The sequence below is a fragment of the Mustelus asterias genome, chromosome 19 (assembly GCF_964213995.1).
Source record: "Mustelus asterias chromosome 19, sMusAst1.hap1.1, whole genome shotgun sequence".
Classification (NCBI taxonomy): Eukaryota; Metazoa; Chordata; class Chondrichthyes; order Carcharhiniformes; family Triakidae; genus Mustelus; species Mustelus asterias.
In genome coordinates this window covers 855714-875468 of record NC_135819.1, presented here as the reverse complement: position 1 = coordinate 875468, position 19755 = coordinate 855714, and the positions used below count along the sequence as shown (strand labels likewise).

At 49.2% G+C, this 19755-nt stretch overlaps 1 protein-coding gene across 1 annotated transcript in view; it reads right to left on the bottom strand.

Annotated features, from left to right (window-relative positions):
- Positions 1 to 19755, bottom strand: part of LOC144507665 (adhesion G protein-coupled receptor E5-like) — a 75517-nt gene that overhangs the window by 34540 nt on the left and 21222 nt on the right. Inside the window, exons 5-8 of the mRNA XM_078234822.1 lie at positions 14999 to 15115; positions 10795 to 10969; positions 7503 to 7607; positions 5321 to 5505 (exon numbers count right to left, since the gene is read on the bottom strand). Of these exons, the coding sequence (XP_078090948.1) occupies positions 5321 to 5505; positions 7503 to 7607; positions 10795 to 10969; positions 14999 to 15115 (582 nt within the window). The remainder of the gene's footprint in view (positions 1 to 5320; positions 5506 to 7502; positions 7608 to 10794; positions 10970 to 14998; positions 15116 to 19755) is intronic.

Below are 19755 nucleotides of genomic sequence, written 5' to 3'. Positions count from 1 at the left end.
CTCTGATATACCCCACACCCCTCACTGTAACACTGATATACCCCACACCCCTCACTGTAACACTCTGCTATACCCCACACCCCTCAATGTAACATTCTCTGATATACCCCACACCCCTCACTGTAACACTCTCTGATATACCCCACACCCCTCACTGTAACACTGATATACCCCACACCCCTCACTGTAACACTGATATACCCCACACCCCTCACTGTAACACTCTGCTATACACAACCCTCAATGTAACATTATCTGATATACCCCACACCCCTCACTGTAACACTGATATACCCCTACCCCTCACTGTAACACTCTGCTATACCCCACACCCCTTAATGTAACATTCTCTGATATACCCCACACCCCTCACTGTAACACTCTCTGATATACCCCACACCCCTCACTGTAACACTCTCTGATATACCCCACACCCCTCACTGTAACACTCTGATATACCCCACACCCCTCACTGTAACACTGATATACCCCTACCCCTCACTGTAACACTCTGCTATACCCCACACCCCTCAATGTAACATTCTCTGATATACCCCACACCCCTCACTGTAACACTCTCTGATATACCCCACACCCCTCACTGTAACACTCTCTGATATACCCCACACCCCACACTGTAACACTCTCTGATATACCCCACACCCCTCACTGTAACACTCTCTGATATACCCCACACACGCTCACTGTAACACTCTCTGATATACCCAACACCCCTCACTGTAACACTCTGATATATCCCACACCCCTCACTGTAACACTCTGTGATATACCCCACACCCCTCACTGTAACACTCTCTGATATACCCCACACCCCTCACTGTAACACTCTCTGATATACCCCACACCCCTCACTGTAACACTGATATACCCCACACCCCTAACTGTAACACTCTCTGATATACCCCACACCCCTCACTGTAACACTCTCTGATATACCCCACACCCCTCACTGTAACACTCTCTGATATACCCCACACCCCCTCACTGTAACACTCTCTGATATACCCCACACCCCTCACTGTAACACTCTCTGATATACCCCACACCCCTCACTGTAACACTCTCTGATATACCCCACACCCCCTCACTGTAACACTCTCTGATATACCCCACACCCCTCACTGTAACACTCTCTGATATACCCCACACCCCTCACTGTAACACTGATATACCCCACACCCCTCACTGTAACACTGATATACCCCACACCCCTCACTGTAACACTCTCTGATATACCCCACACCCCTCACTGTAACACTCTCTGATATACCCCACACCCCTCACTGTAACACTTACTGATATACCCCACACCCTCACTGTAACACTCTCTGATATACCCCACACCCCTCACTGTAACACTCTCTGATATACCCCACACCCCTCACTGTAACACTGATATACCCCACACCCCTCACTGTAACACTCTGCTATACCCCACACCCCTCAATGTAACATTCTCTGATATACCCCACAACCCTCACTGTAACACTCTCTGATATACCCCACACCCCTCACTGTAACACTGATATACCCCACACACCTCACTGTAACACTCTCTGATATACCCCACACCCCCTCACTGTAACACTCTCTGATATACCCCACACCCCTCACTGTAACACTCTCTGATATACCCCACACCCCTCACTGTAACACTGATATACCCCACACCCCTCACTGTAACACTGATATACCCCACACCCCTCACTGTAACACTGATATACCCCACACCCCTCACTGTAACACTGATATACCCCACACCCCTCACTGTAACACTCTCTGATATACCCCACACCCCTCACTGTAACACTCTCTGATATACCCCACACCCCTCACTGTAACACTTACTGATATACCCCACACCCTCACTGTAACACTCTCTGATATACCCCACACCCCTCACTGTAACACTCTCTGATATACCCCACACCCCTCACTGTAACACTGATATACCCCACACTCCTCACTGTAACACTCTGCTATACCCCACACCCCTCAATGTAACATTCTCTGATATACCCCACAACCCTCACTGTAACACTCTCTGATATACCCCACACCCCTCACTGTAACACTGATATACCCCACACCCCTCACTGTAACACTCTCTGATATACCCCACACCCCCTCACTGTAACACTCTGCTATACCCCACACCCCTCAATGTAACATTATCTGATATACTCCACACCCCTCACTGTAACACTGATATACCCCTACCCCTCACTGTAACACTCTGCTATACCCCACACCCCTCAATGTAACATTCTCTGATATACCCCACAACGCTCACTGTAACACTCTCTGATATACCCCACACCCCTCACTGTAACAGTGATATACCCCACACCCCTCACTGTAACACTCTCTGATATACCCCACACCCCTCACTGTAACACTCTGCTATACCCCACACCCCTCAATGTAACATTCTCTGATATACCCCTCACTGTAACACTGATATACCCCTACCCCTCACTGTAACACTCTGATATACCCCACACCCCTCACTGTAACACTCTCTGATATACCCCACACCCCTCACTGTAACACTCTCTGAAATACCCCACACCCCTCACTGTAAAACTCTCTGATATATCCCACACCCCTCACTGTAAAACTCTCTGATATACCCCACACCCCTCACTGTAACACTCTCTGATATACCCCACACCCCTCACTGTAACACTCTCTGATATACCCCACACCCCTCACTGTAACACTCACTGATATACCCCACACCCCTCACTGTAACACTCACTGATATACCCCACACCCCTCACTGTAAAACTCTCTGATATATCCCACACCCCTCACTGTAAAACTCTCTGATATACCCCACACCCTCACTGTAACACTCTCTGATATACCCCACACCCCTCACTGTAACACTCTCTGATATACCCCTCACCCCTCACTGTAACACTGATATACCCCACACCCCTCACTGTAACACTGATATACCCCACACCCCTCACTGTAACACTCTGCTACACCCCACACCCCTCAATGTAACATTATCTGATATACCCCACACCCCTCACTGTAACACTGATATACCCCTACCCCTCACTGTAACACTCTGCTATACCCCACACCCCTCAATGTAACATTCTCTGATATACCCCACACCCCTCACTGTAACACTGATATACCCCACACCCCTCACTGTAACACTCTCTGATATACCCCACACCCCTCACTGTAACACTCTCTGATATACCCCACACCCCACACTGTAACACTCTCTGATATACCCCACACCCCTCACTGTAACACTCTCTGATGTACCCCACACCCCTCACTGTAACACTGATATACCCCACACCCCTCACTGTAACACTCTCTGATGTACCCCACACCCCTCACTGTAACACTGATATACCCCACACCCCTCACTGTAACACTCTCTGATATACCCCACACCCCTCACTGTAACACTGATATACCCCACACCCCTCACTGTAACACTCTCTGATATACCCCACACCCCTCACTGTAACACTCTCTGATATACCCCACACCCCTCACTGTAACACTCTCTGATATACCCCACACCCCCTCACTGTAACACTCTCTGATATACCCCACACCCCTCACTGTAACACTCTCTGATATACCCCACACCCCTCACTGTAACACTCTCTGATATACCCCACACCCCTCACTGTAACACTCTCTGATATACCCCACACCCCCTCACTGTAACACTCTCTGATATACCCCACACCCCTCAGTGTAACACTCTCTGATATACCCCACACCCCTCACTGTAACACTCTCTGATATACCCCACACCCCTCACTGTAACACTCTCTGATATACCCCACACCCCTCACTGTAACACTCTCTGATATACCCCACACCCCTCACTGTAACACTCTCTGATATACCCCACACCCCTCACTGTAACACTCTCTGATATACCCCACACCCCCTCACTGTAACACTCTCTGATATACCCCACACCCCTCACTGTAACACTCTCTGATATCCCCCACACCCCTCACTGTAACACTCTGATATACCCCACACCCCTCACTGTAACACTCTCTGATGTACCCCACACCCCTCACTGTAACACAGATATACCCCACACCCCTCACTGTAACACTCTCTGATATACCCCACACCCCACACTGTAACACTCTCTGATATACCCCACACCCCTCACTGTAACACTGATATACCCCACACCCCTCACTGTAACACTCTCTGATATACCCCACACCCCTCACTGTAACACTCTGATATACCCCACACCCCTCACTGTAACACTCTCTGATATACCCCACACCCCTCACTGTAACACTGATATACCCCACACCCCTCACTGTAACACTCTCTGATATACCCCACACCCCTCACTGTAACACTCTGATATACCCCACACCCCTCACTGTAACACTCTCTGATATACCCCACACCCCTCACTGTAACACTGATATACCCCACACCCCTCACTGTAACACTGATATACCCCACACCCCTCACTGTAACACTGATATACCCCACACCCCTCACTGTAACACTGATATACCCCACACCCCCTCACTGTAACACTGATATACCCCACACCCCCTCACTGTAACACTGATATACCCCACACCCCCCACTGTAACACTCTCTGATATACCCCACACCCCTCACTGTAACACTGATATACCCCACACCCCTCACTGTAACACTGATATACCCCACACCCCTCACTGTAACACTGATATACCCCACACCCCCTCACTGTAACACTGATATACCCCACACCCCTCACTGTAACACTGATGTACCCCACACCCCCTCACTGTAACACTCTCTGATATACCCCACACCCCTCACTGTAACACAGATATACCCCACACCTCTAACAGTCAGGGTGACACAGTGGGTTAGTGCTGCTGCCTCACAGTGCCAGGGTCCCGGGTTCGATACCTGTCTTGGGTCACTGTCTGTGTGGAGTTTGCACCTTCTCTGCGTGGGTTTCCTCCGGGTGCTCCGGTTTCCTCCCACAGTCCGAAAGACGTGCTGATCGGGTGCATTAGCCGTGCAAAATTCTCCCTCAGTGTACCCGAACAGGCGCCGGAGTGTGGCGACTAGGGGATTTTCACAGTAACTTCATTGCAGTGTTAATGTCAGCCTACTTGTGACACTAAAAAATGAACCTAATCGTAACTCTGATATCTGCCACGGACCTGAGTTGGGGATAATTATAATTGATGTCCCTTGAAAGAGGAGGTTACGGAGTGAGTGCTTTAACCAATTATCCTCTCACAGGGGTGAAGATTTCCTGAATTTTACGAACCTTTTTGTTCCTGATGGTAAAAGTTGTGTTCTGACGCGTCTTGTAGCTGGTGACCATGGCTGTGAGCACCTGGGAGTTCAGCTGCAAATACTCTGTCCCATATTTCTTATTGTTCATTTCCAAATCATTGTCTTCCATCATCGATTCCATTTCGCTGAAGATAATTAAGGAGGCTGCTGCAAATCCTTTGAAGAAGCAAAGATAACACGGTTACTCCCAGCCCAGAACCTGTCTTTATGGAAAGGGGAATTATCTGCTATGATGCTCCCAAACTCTGAAGCGTATCTTTTAGAAACCCCATTTCCCAAGCCCTTTGCTCAGCTGGGGGATGCACGCTCCTCTCCGATGGGTGGCACAGTGGTTAGCACTGCCACCTCGCAGCGCCAGGGACCCGGGTTCAATTGCTGGCTTGGGTCATTGACTGTGCGCAGTTTACATCTTCTCCCTGTGTCCGTGTGGGTTTCCTCCGGATGCTCCGGTTTCCTTCCACGGTCCAAAGATATACGGGTTAGGTGGATTGGCCATGCTAAATTGCCCCTTAGTATCCAAAGGTGTGTGGGTTAGGTGGATTACCCATGCTAAATTGCCCCTTAGTGTTCAAAAATGTGCAGGTTAGGTGGATTGGCCATGCTAAATTGTCCCTTAGTGTCTAAAGATGTGTTGGTTAGATGGATTGGCCATGCTAAATTGCCTATTAGTGTCCAAAGATGTGCAGGTTAGGTGGATTGGCCATGCTAAATTGTCCCTTAGTGTCCAAAGATATGTAGGTTAGGTGGATTGGCCATGCTAAATTGCCTATTAGTCTCCAAAGATGTGTAGGTTAGGTGGATTGGCCATGCTAAATTGCCCCTTAGTATCCAAAGATGTGTAGGTTAGGTGGATTGGCCATGCTAAATTGCCCCTTAGTATCCAAAGATGTGTAGGTTAGGTGGATTGGCCATGCTAAATTGCCTATTAGTCTTCAAAGATGAGCAGGTTAGGTGGATTGGCCATGCTAAATTGTCCCTTAGTGTCCAAAGATGCGTAGGTTAGGTGGATTGGCCATGCTAAATTGTCCCTTATTGTCCAAAGATGTGTAGGTTAGGTGGATTGGCCATGCTAAATTGTCCCTTATTGTCCAAAGATGTGTAGGTTAGGTGGATTGGCCAGGCTAAATTGTCCCTTATTGTCCAAAGATGTGCAGGTTAGGTGGATTGGCCATGCTAAATTGCCCCTTATTGTCCAAAGATGTGCAGGTTAGGTGGATTGGCCATGCTAAATTGCCCCTTAGCGTCCAAAGATGTGCAGGTTAGGTGGATTGGCCATGCTAAATTGCCCCTTAGTGTCCAAAGATATGTAGGTTTGGTGAATTGGCCATGCTAAATTGCCCCTTAGTGTCCAAAGATGTGTAGGTTAGGTGGATTGGCCATCTTAAATGTGTGGGATTATGGAGATGGAGCCGGGTGGTGAGCCTGGATAAAATACTCTGTTACAGAGTGGGTGCAGACTCGATGGGCTGAATGGCCTCCTTCTACACTGCAGGGATTCTATGACATGGGGTTGAAAGAGTGTGAAGGGAAAAAAAAGGAGGCGGAGAGGCAAGGATGTTCGAGTTAGGAATTCCAGAGTTTTAGACCCAGGGGGACCGATTAAACTCGGAGATGCCCAAGACAGCAGAGTTCTAGGAGGTAGGTGAAGCGGGATTAGTTCATGGAGATAGGGAGGGGTAAGGAATTGGAAAAACGGATGCGGATTTTTTAAAAATGAAGGTTGACTGAGACCCAGCGTGGATAGGTAAGCAAGACTTGGCGTGAGTAAAGAATCTGGATGTCCTTGTGCTTATAGAGAATGGAATATGAGAGAACAGCCAGGAATTCTGTGGGCTTTGGGTGGGGTTTCTGTGTGTCCCCTCCCTCCCCCGCCCCCACTCCAGTCCCCCCCGTCCCCGTCCCCCGGCCCCCCCCTCCCCTTCCACCGTGCCATGTTTTCCAGCACTGGTTTTCCAGCTTGCCATTGGTTGCCTCTTTGGGAAGCGGGATCTTCATGTCCTGCCTACGTCCGCGCCGCTATGCGTGGCTCGCCTGTCCCGCCGCCACGGGCCTCGTTCGGCAGAACTGACAGAGCCCGCCGGCGGGAAGGGCTGGAAAATCCTTCCCTTGGTATGAGTTACCACCTCAGAATTTATCCTTCAAGGAGATGTTACCAGCTTGCTTTGATTTGTCTTTCTCCCACTGGAAATCCACCTCATTTTCTTTTGCCAGAAAGACTGTGGTCCCTTTGCTGCCTCGAAGAGCTTGAATTTGGACGTCTGAAATTTAATAAGAAGTGCGAGTTGGTTCCTTTGTTTTTAACGCATTTATATCGAGCCCATCGGATTTTACAGCACCAAAGGAGGCCCTTTGGCCCATCATGTCTGCACTGGTCATCAAGCATCTATCTATTCTAACCCCATTTTCCAGCACTTGCTCCATAGCCTTGTACGCTATGGTGTTACAAGTCCTCATCTAAGTACTTCTTAACTGTTGTGAGGGTTCCCGCCTCTACCACCCTTTCAGGCAGCGAGTTCCAGATTCCCACCACCCTCTGGGTGAAAAGGTTTTTCCACAAATCTCGTCTAAATCTCCTGCCTCTTACCTTAAATCTCTGCCCCCCACTCCCCGCCATCCCCCCCCGGTTATTAACCCCATATAGACCGGGCCTGAAACATTGTTCACTCAGGATATGTTGGTGAAGGTATATTAAATCGGATTTATTTTAGATGTAACTCTATTCAATAGAAAGGCAGAGGAACAGAAGGAGGCGGCCCAGGCCTCTGGAGCCTGCCCCGCCATTTAAAGTTTATTAGTGTCACAAGTAGGCTTACATTAACACTGCATGAAGTAAAAATCCCCTAGTCTCTGTGGTGAACCATCGTTGGTTCCCACTGGATAGTACTGAGCCAGGGTCTGGCCAGTACTACAAGGATGTACATATGTTACTGTTGGATTGTGCTATTGTTGCTGTTGGGGATAGGGTGGGGTTGTTACACCTTTGTACTGTAGTGTTGTGGTACATCCCAGTCGGGCTCCGCCTCCTGGGAGAGGTATAAGAGTCCCTGCTCTGGCCGGGACCCCTTCAGTCTGGGATAGTGTATATAACTTCTGGTAGCTTCATTAACAGTAAATAAAAGCCTTTCATTTACTGAGCTTCAAGCCTCGTGTCTGAATAGCGCATCAGTCTCCACACTCCGGTCCTGTTCGGGTAACACTGAGGGAGAATTTAGCACGGCCAATGCACCCTAACCAGCACGTCTTTTGGACGGTGGGAGGAAACAGGAGCACCTGGAGGAAACCCACGCAGACACGGGGAGAACGTGCAGACTCCACACAGACAGTGACCTGAGCCGGGAATCGAACCTGTGTCCCTGGCGCTGAAGGCAGCAGGGCGAACCACTGTGCCACCGTGCCGCCCATTAAAGGTCATTTAAATGTTGTCAAAGGTGCTTCATAAATGCACGACTTTCTTATTTTAATTCATTTACAGGATGTGAGTGTCGCTGGCTAGACCAGTATTAATTGCCCGTCACTAATTGCCCCTTGAGAAGGTGGTGGTGAGCTGCCTTCTTGAACCCGCTGCAGTCCGTGTGGTGCAGGTACATCCACAGTGCTGTTAGGGAGGGAGTTCCAGGATTTTGACCCAGCGACAGTGAAGGAACAGCGATATATTTCCAAGTCAGGATGGTGAGTGGCTTGGAGGGGAACTTGCAGGCGGTGGTGTTCCCAGGTATCTGCTGCCCTTGTCCTTCTAGATGGAAGTGGTGGTGGGTTTGGAAGGTGCTGTCTAAGGATCTTTGGTGAATTGCTGCAGTGCATCTTGTAGATGGTACACACTGCTGCTACTGAGCGTCGGTGGTGGAGAGAGTGGATGTTTGTGGATGTGCTTCCAACCAAGTGGGCTGCTTTGTCCTGGATGGTGTTGTTGGAGCTGCACCCATCCAGGCAAGTGGGGAGAATTCCATCACACTCCTGACTTGTGCCTTGTAGATGGTGGACAGATTTTGGGGAGTTATTCACCACAGGGCTCCTAGCCTTCAGTTAACAAGACATGGGGCAAAATTTCCTTAGAAAAATTCCAAGTGCCAAAAGGGCAAGAAAATGGGAGTTTCTCAGGCCTGTTTCTTCAACGAGCTAAGTGATGGTAAATTTACTGTGTGCAGCAGAGGCCGCAATGTGAATTTCACCAGTAGGGGGAGGAGTGGAGTCTCAGCTCATCAGGAAGCCAGCTGCTGAGCTCTCGGAGCGCCAGTGCGCAAGTGCCCCGATCTCCCAGTACACATCACCCATGTCAACCAACCCCCCCCCCCCCCCACCCCATGGACATCGCAGTCACCTCGCCTACATGGATCCCTCCCCCCACCCCGACTGTCACCCTGGCCGATTGCCTCCCCATTGCCACTGCACCCATTTGCCACCCATAGCCCCGGCCACCACTACCAACCAGCCCCCGTCCCCCCCATGCTGAGTTCTGCCTTGCCCAGCCCCCGTCCCCAGGTCTCTGCCCGTCAGGCTCTGCCCATGCTCGATCCCACTCCCTCAGGCCCTGCACCATCAGACGCGCATTTATCAGGCCATGCCATTTTTGGCACTAGCAGGGTGTGCCCAGTGGGCAGTGCCAGAGTGCCAGGCTGGCATTGCCCTATGGGCACTGCCCGGACCTGCCCCTGACTACCCGGGGGGGGGCTTCAATGGTCTCTGGTCCCACTGGCACGGCCATGACACCTGGTCCCCATTGGTGGGGAACCATCTTTGATCCTCGCCAGTGGGGGCCTCCATTGGTGAGGGGGGCTAATGTAAGTGACCCCAGACCATTGCGTCCCGGGCTTGTTAATGATGTGCTAAACATGTTATTAAGATTGAAATCAGCCTGAATTCGCTGACAGAATGGGGATTTTACACCTCTTGCCCTATCTTACCAGCTCGCCACACCGAGCGACCAGTGTGGTGAGCTGAGGAGGCCCTGCCCAATTGTGGATGAATAGCCTCTCTGCCAGCCAAGTGATGTGGAAGATCATTGCTCGACTCCCTATACTCCTGTAGAGTGGCACAGTGGCACAGTGGTTAGCACTGCTGCCTCACAGCACCAGGGACCCAGGTTCGATTCCCAGCTTGGGTCACTGCCTGTGCAAAGTCTGCACGTTCTCCCCGTGTCTGCGTGGGTTTCCTCCGGGTCCTCCCACAGTCCGAAAGACGTGCTGGTTAGGGTGGATTGGCCGTGCTAAATTTTCCCTCAGTGTGTACCCGAACAGGAGTGTGGCGACTGGGGGGATTTTCACAGTAACTTCACTGCAGTGTTAATGTCGGCCTACTTGTGACACTGATAAATCAAATTTAAACTTAAAATTCACACTTCCTGCTGTCAGAACACAGCGAAGGAACCCCAGCCCGGAACCTTCCGGGTCTGCGCGTGTCCGAACTGCGCCTCCCGCGGATTGGGCAATGGATTTGGTGCAATCTTACCGACGTAGGTTGTTGTCACGTTATACTCGGTGCCGCTCATGGTGGCTGCTACCACCGTAACGGTGCTCTCGGTGCAGTTCAACAGCAACGTGGCACCTTCGTGTCTCTCGGCCTTCTCCATTTTGTTCCATTCGGGTTTATCATTGATCATGTTGCCGACAGTGGTTGCAATATTCTGCAGGGGGGGTGGGGTGGAGAAAGAAGAATCTACACTGTCATCTCCTCAAAGCTTAGCTACTGGTTCAGGTTTGTGCGTTGCTGGGGCATTACTGGCTACCACCGAGTGATGACCTCAGCAAGTGCGCGCATGCCATTGCTGTGAGCTGGGACAGGCCAGAAGGGATGGTAGGAGGCTCCTGTGAGGCCTCAAGGGTTGCTCATCATTAATCATTAGCAATCTCCAATACCACCCCCCGCCCCACTCCCACCCCCACCCAGCCCCAGGTCAGCGTCCCGCGTCCAGGGTTACAGGCCGTAACCAACGGCGGAAGCAGAGAATTTTCGGTGGCGAGAGTGGAAGAGATGGAACTGCAAGGGATGATCATAGAATCCCTACAGAGCAGAAGGAGGCCATTTGGTCCATCAAGCCTGTACCGACAACAATCCCACCTGGGCTCTATCCCCGTAACCCCAAGTATTAAACCTATTAATCCCCCTGACACTAAGATGCAATTTAGCATGGCCAATCCACCTAACCCGCACATCTTTGGACACTAAGGGGTATTTTAACATGGTCAATCTACCTAACCTGCACATCTTTTGACACCAAGAGGCAATTTAGCATGGTCAATCTACCTAACCTACACATCTTTGGACACTAAGGGGCAATTTAGCATGGCCAATTCACCTAACCCACACATCTTTGGACACTAAGGGGCAATTTAGCATGGCCAATCCACCTAACCTGCACATCATTTGACCGTAAGGGCCAATTTAACATGGCCAATCCCCCTAACTCACACATCTTTGGACACTAAGGGGCAATTTAGCATGGCCAATCAACCTAACCTGCACATCTTTGGACACTAAGGGGCAATTTAGCATGGCCAATCAACCTAACCTGCACATCTTTTGACACGAAGGGGCAATTTAGCCTGGCCAATCGATGGCTGCTTACAGGTGGAGGATCCTTCAGGAAAGGGCTATGTGTTTCCTTCAAGCACACATGAAGATGATAAGAGGAACACAGCTCACGTGTTCCTTCGCCCAGAGCGTTGGCTGGATCAGTTTGAAAATGAGAGGCTTGTATGAGCTACTGAGGAGGGAAGCCCTGGACTGTGAGGGGTGAAGGAATGAGAAGGGAAGCTGAACTTAGCCACTGCTACAATAATGTTCACATGTATTATTATACAGTGAAAAGCATTGTTTCTTGCGCTATACAGACAAAGCACACCGTTCATAGAGTACATAGGGGAGAAGGAAAAGAGAGAGTGCAGAATGCAGTGTTACAGTCATAGCTAGGGTGCAGAGAAAGATCAACTTAATACAAAGCAGGTCCATTCAAAAGTTTGACGGCAGCAGGGAAGAAGCTGTTCTTGAGTCGGTTGGTGCGTGACCTCAGACTTTTGTATCTTTTTCCCGACGGAAGAAGGTGGAAGAGAGAATGTCCGGAGTGCGTGGGGTCCTTGATTATGCTGGCTGCTTTCCTGAGATAGTGGAAAGTGTAGACGGAGTTATTGGATGGGAGGCTGGTTTGCGTGATGGATTGGGCTACATTCACGACTGTTTGTAGTTTCTTGCAGTCTTGGGCAGAGCAGGAGCCATACCGAGCTGTGATACATCCGGAAAGGATGCTTTCTATGGTGCATCTGTAAAAGTTGGTGAGTGTCATAGAGGACATGCCAAATTTCCTCCACCTCTTGAGAACGTTTGTGGGCTTTCTTAACTATAGCGTCGGTGTGGAGGGACCAGGACAGGTTATTGGTGATCTGGACACCTAGAAACTTGAATCTCTCAGCCATTTTCACTTTATCCCAGTTGATGTAGACAGGGGCATGTTCTCCTTTACGCTTCCTGAAGTCGATGACAATCTCCTTCGTTTTGTTGACATTGAGGGAGAGATTATTGTTGCCGCACCAGTTCACCAGATTCTCTATCTCGTTCCTGTACTCTGTCTCATCATTGTTTGAGATCCGACCCACTATGGTGGTGTCGTCAGCAAACTTGAAAATGGAGTTGGAGGAGATAGTTTGGATAGCTAGATAGGACAGATAGAGAGGAGATGGTGGAGGAGCCAAGGATAGTGGACATGAGTGCAAATACTTGAGTCAAGACCCTCATGAAGCAAGTGCAAAGTGAAAGGCATTTGGAACTTCCTTCAGCAAATGGCAATCGATGCTAAATTAGTGGTTAATCTGAGATTGATAGATTTTTGGGATGTGGGGTGAAGGCAGATACATGAAGTTAGGTCGCAGAGGCAGCAGTCGCATTGAATGGCAGGTCAGGTTCGAGGGGCTGAATGGTCCACTACTAGTACCCACCCTCCAAAGAAGTGCTTGTCTCTCTCTGACTCTGTGTGATGTTGTAGCCCTTTAAGGTGCAGTTCCCTTAGAGCGTCACATGACCCGCTGGTCCAATTGGGAGCCGAGTTGGGGACTCACTCAGACTTGCCTGAGCTTGTCCCAGCACTCGGCGGTTTGGGCCAGTAGAGTTAAAAACATTTTTCCTTGCTTTGTTAGTTCACTGACTGGAGTTTCAGTTCAACACTCCACACGCCCTACAGGACAGTCACTAAAGAGCCACTGTGGCCCTGGGAGGATAGTATCATAGAAACATAGGAAATAGGTGCGGGAGGAGGCCATTCAGCCCATCAAGCCTGCACTGACATTCAATATAATCATGGCTGATCATGCATTTTCAGTATCCCACTCTCGCTTTCTCTCCACACCCCCTTGATCCCTTTGGCCACAAGGGCCACGTCCAGCTCCCTCTTGAACATATTTAACGAACTGTCCCCAACAGCTTTCTGTGGGAGAGAATTCCACAGCTTCACATCTCTCTGAGTGAAGAAGTTCTCCCTCATCTCAATCCTGAATGGCTCACCCCTTATTCATAGGCTGTGACCCCTAGTACTGGACTTCCCCAACATCGGGGAACACTCTTCCCACATCTAGCCTGTCCAGTCCCATCAGGATTTTGTACATTTCTGTGAGAATCCCAACAGTGCAGAAGGAGGCCATTCGGCCCATCGAGTCTGCATCCACCACAATCCTACGCATCATAGAACATAGAACAGTACAGCACAGAACAGGCCCTTCGGCCCACGATGTTGTGCCGAGCTTTGTCTGAAACCAAGATCAAGCTATTTCCTCCCTATCATCCCGAAGTACTCCATGTGCCTGTCCAATAGCTTCTTAAATGTTACTAAAGTTTCTGACTCCACTATCCCTGCAGGCAGTCCATTCCACACCCCAACCACTCTCTGAGTAAAAAACCTACCTTGGACATCCTTCCTATATCTCCCACCATGAACCCTATAGTTATGCCCCCTAGTTATCGCTCCATTCACCCGAGGAAATAGTCTTTGAACGTTCACTCTATCTATCCCCCTCATCATCTTATAAACCTCTATCAAGTCTCCTCTCAACCTCCTCCGCTCCAAAGAGAAAAGCCCAAGTTCCCTCAGCCTTTCCTCATAAGACCTACCCTCCAAACCAGGCAGCATCCTGGTAAATCTCCTCTGCACTCTTTCCAGTGTCTCCACATCCTTCTTATAGTGAGGTGACCAGAACTGCACACAATATTCCAAATGTGGTCTCACCAAGGTCCTGTACAGTTGCAGCATAACCCCACGGCTCTTAAACTCCAACCCCCTGTTAATGAACACCAATCTCAAGTATTTACCTAAGGGGCAATTTAGCACGGCCAATCAACCTACATCTTTTGGAGTATGGGAGGAACCAGGAGCACCCGGAGGAAACCCACGGGGGAGCGTGCAAACTCCGCACAGACAGTGACCTGAGGCGGGAATCGAACCCGGGTCCCTGGCACTGTGAGGCAGCAGTGCTAACCACTGTGCCGCCGTGCCACCCTTATGAGATCCTCTCTCATTCTTCTAAATTCCAGTGAGTGCAAGCCCAGTCGACCCAGTCTCTCTTCATATGTCAGTCCTGCCATTCCAGGAATCAGTCTAGTATCAATTATCGGGATGTCCTTAATAAGACAGAATGCCCGAATGACAGAATGAGATATAGATTTGACTCACCGCCAGTGAAAATTCCGTGACATTGCTGACATTCCTTTTATAATCTTCACAATGTTTATTGATGGTTGCAGTCCAAGCACTGACTGAACAGAAGAAATTGGTTCCTTTCGAAGATTTCTAAACATGGGGGACAAATTAAGCATAAAAAGTGAAAAGTCTGAGGTGAAACTCTCACGTCAACCCAATTAACATGGATCGGGCACCCAGCAACAGCAATTGGCACTCAACTGATTCAGTCCACTATTAAGTCTGCTCCACCATTCATATTATTCGACGGGCGGAGCAGACTCGATGGACCGAATGGCCTAATTCTGCTCCTATGTCTGATGAACTTATTAACTCATGAATTCATTCATGGCAAAGCTCGATCAACTTATATCCAAGATATAGGTCTGAAAGACGAGCTGGTTAGGGTGCATTGGCCGTGCTAAATTCTCCCTCAGTGTACCCGAACAGGCGCCGGAGTGTGGCGACTAGGGGATTTTCACAGTAACTTCGTTTCAGTAATAATGTAAGTCTACTTGTGACACTAATAAATAAATAAAGTATCTGCATGTGTTTCCTCCGGGTGCTCCAGTTTCCTCCCACAGTCCGAAAGACGTGCTGGTTAGGGTGCATTGGCCGTGCTAAATTCTCCCTCAGTGAACCCGAACAGGCGCCGGAGTGTGGCGACTAGGGGAATTTCACAGTGACTCAGTTTCAGTGTTAATGTCAGCCGACTCGTGACACTAATAAACTTAAAAACCAACTCGCCCCTCAAGTGTGACATCCAGATGTGTGTTAGCTTGGTTCTGAGAGAGAGGGTTTGCATGCTGAAGCCACATGTCAAAAGTAATCCATTCCCCCATTGGGCCATGGTAGTGAAGTCTATACCTTTGCATTGAATCCAATTCTCCCATCACCCCTCGGTAAGCCTACTTGTGACAATAATAAATAAACTTTAAACTTTTAAACTTTAAGAAAGAGATAGGATTGGATAAAGATGGAACATAAACGCAGGTACGAATGTCTTCCCTGGAGCTGTACACTTAATGAAAACAGCAACTGAACAATTATCTGGTTGGAGATATGATTGGAGATTATGGATACGTCAAGATAGTTTTAAAGTTTATTTATTTGTGTCACGAGTAGGCTTACATTAACACTGCAATGAAGTTACTGTGAAAATCCCCTAGTCGCCACACTCCGGCGCCTGTTCGGGTAACACTGAGGGAGAATTTAGCACGGCCAATGCACCCTAACCAGCACGTCTCTCGGACTGTGGGAGGAAACCAGAGCACCCGGAGGAAACCCATGCAGACACAGGGAGAACGTGCAGACTCCGCACAGACAGTGACCCAAGCTGTAATCGAACCCGGGTCCCTGGCGCTGTGAGGCAGCAGTGCCAAATAAGACCATAAGACATAGAAGCAGAATTAGACCACTTGGCCCATCAAGTCTGCTCCGCCATTCAATCATGGCTGATATTTTTCTCATCCCCATTCTCCTGCCTTTTCCCCGTAACCCCTGATCCCCTTATTAATCAAGAACATATCTATCTCTGTCTTAAAGACACTCAATGACCCGGCCTCCACACCCTTCTGCGGCAAAGAGTTCCACAGATTCACCACTCTCTGGCTGGAGAAATTCCTCCTCATCTCTGTTTTAAAGGATCGTCCCTTCAGCCTGAGGTTGTGCCCTCTGGTTCTAGTTTTTCCTACTCGTGGAAACATCCTCTCCACGTCCACTCTATCCAGGCCTCGCAGTATCCTGTAAGTTTCAATAAGATCCCCCCTCATCCTTCTAAACTCCAACGAGTACAGACCCAGAGTCCTCAACCGTTCTTCATACGACAAGCTCTTCATTCCAGGGATCATTCTTGTGACCCTCCTCTGGACCCTTTCCAAGGCCAGCACATCCTTCCTTAGATACGGGGCCCCAGAACTGCTCACAATACTCCAAATGGGGTCTGACCAGAGGCTTAAACAATAAACGTACAGGGCGGAATTATCTGGCCACGCTCACCCCAAAACCGGAAAATCCCGCCCAAGGTCAACAGAACTTTGCATAGTCCGTCCCTGCAACCCCCCCCCCCCGACCCCCCCACCCCCTCCCCCTCCGCCCGCCATGGGATAATTCCTCCCAGAGCGAAGGTACAGCACAGAAACAGACCATTCGGCCCATCTGGGTTTTGCATTGCATGAACCTTCGCCCACCTTATATCATCCCACCCAGTTCTTCTATTCCTTTCTCCCGCATATATCTAACCTTAAATGCATCTATACTATGGGTGGCCATTTTCTGGCCATTCGCCAGTGGGATCTCTTGTCAGGTTGTCCGCCAGTGGAGAGTGCGAACAATGGGAAACTCCGTTGGCAGCGGCGGGACCAAAAGATCTGCGCAATGGCTAATGGCGAATAAACCACAAAGGGAGTGGAAAATCCTGGCTAATAATTCTCAATGACTCCCCGAGTTCCACGCGCTGACTTGAGTAAAGGCATTGCCCCTGGTTTTTATTTATTGGATGTGGGTATCGTTGGCATTTGTTAATCTAAGTGGTTTAGTCCATAAGATCAGAAGACATAGGAGCAGAATTAGGCCACTCGGCCCATCGAGTCTGCTCTGCCATTCAATCATGGCTGATATTTTTCTCATCCCCATTCTCCTGCCTTCTCCCCATAACCCCTGATCCCCTTATTGATCAAGAACCTATCTATCTTTGTCTTAAAGACACTCAACGACCTGGTCTCCACAACCCTCTGTGGCAAAGAGTTCCACAGATTCACCACTCTCCGGCTGAAGGAATTCCTCCTCATCTCAGTTTTAAAGGAGCGTCCCTTCACTCTGAGGTTGTGCCCTCAGGTTCTAGTCTCTCCCACTCGAGGAAACATCCTCTCCACATCCACTCTATCCAGGCCTCGCAGTATTCTGTAAGTTTCAATTAGATCCCCTCCTCATCCTTCTAAACTCCATCGAGTACAGACCCAGAGTCCTCAACCGCTCCTCATATAATGAACCCTCATTCCTGGGATCATTCATGTGAACCTCCTCTGGGCTCCCTCCAAGGCCAGGACATCCTTCCTTAGGTATGAGGTCCAAAACTGCTCACCCAAGTAGGGTGTGACCACTGGCCATTTCAGAGGGCAGTTGAGAGTCAACCACATTGCTGTGGCTCTGGAGTCATATGTAGGCCAGACCGGGTAAGGACAGCAGATTTCCTTCCCTAAAGGGACATTAGTGAACCAGATGGGTTTTTCCGACAATCGATTCATGGTCATCAGTAGACGTTTTTAATTCCAGACTTTTTGTGAATTGAAATTTCATCAGGTAGTGGGATTCAAACCCGTGTTCCCAGAGGATTACGCTGAGCCTCTGGATCACTAGGCCAATGACAATAGCACTGAGCCACGGCCTCCCTCGATACGCATGTGTGTTAATTCCTTCACCAGCAGAGAGACCTTCTGGGACATCGACCATGCTGAATCCCCCTCACATTTTTAAAGATCGTTATTAGATCACTTTGCAAGTTTCCTTTTCCAGAGAAAAGAGCCACAGCTTGTTCAATCTTTCCCGATAGTTGAATCCTCTCAGTTCAGGGTCATTTTTGGGTTTTTTGCACAAACCAGCCTCCCATCCATTGACTCTGTCTACACTTCCCGCTGCCTCGGGGAAAAGCAGCCAGCATAATTAAGGACCCCACACACCCCGGACATTCTCTCTTCCACCTTCTTCCGTCGGGAAAAAAATACAAAAGTCTGAGGTCACGTACCAACCAACTCAAGAACAGCTTCTTCCCTGCTGCCGTCAGACTTTTGAATGGACCTACCTTGCATTAAGTTGATCTTTCTTTACACCCCAGCTATGACTGTAACACTACATTCTGCACTCTCTCCTTTCCTTTTCTATGAACAGTATGCTTTGTCTGTCCAGTGCGCAAGAAACAATACTTTTCACTGTATACTAATACATGTGGCAATAATAAATCGAATCAAATCAAATCAAATCAAAACATTTCAGGGGCACGGTGGCACAGTGGGTTAGCTCTGCTGCCTCACAGCGCCAGGGACCCGGGTTCGATTCCCGGCTTGGGTCACTGCCTGTGCGGAGTCTGCACATTCTCCTCGTGTCTGCGTGGGTTTCCTCCGGGAGCTCCGGTTTCCTCCCACAGTCTGAAAGACGTGCTGGTTAGGGTGCATTGGCCGTGCTAAATTCTCCCTCAGTGTACCCGAACAGGCGCCGGAGTGTGGCGACTAGGAGGCTTTCACAGTAACTTCTTTGCAGTGTTAATGTAAGCCTACTTGTGACTAATTAATAAACTTTAACTTTTAACTTTTTTTTACAAAACTGAGGGAATGGCACATAGTAGTGAGCTCCATGTTCTATTTGAAGGAGATAGATCGGCATTACATTGTTACAGGAGGGAATAAAATAACAATCACAGAATGACACAGCTCAACAGGAGGCCATTCAGCCCATTGTGCCTGTGCAAGCCCTTTGACCGAGATACTCAATATATTCCACCAAATGCGCAGTGGACAGGGTAGCAAAGGGTGACTAAACTGGCCTCTGGAAAGATGGCACAGTACTTTTTAAGAAGGGGCTTTGTTAGCTCTACAACTAGAGGACGTAGTCTCAGGTTGAGAGGTCGGCCATTTTTCAATGGGATGAAGAGAAATGTCTTCATTCAAAGGGTTATCAATCTTTGGAGTTCTCAATTCCCTGGGACTGCCGTTGGGTATATTCAGTGTTGAGATCGGAAAATGATTGGTTTCCAGGGG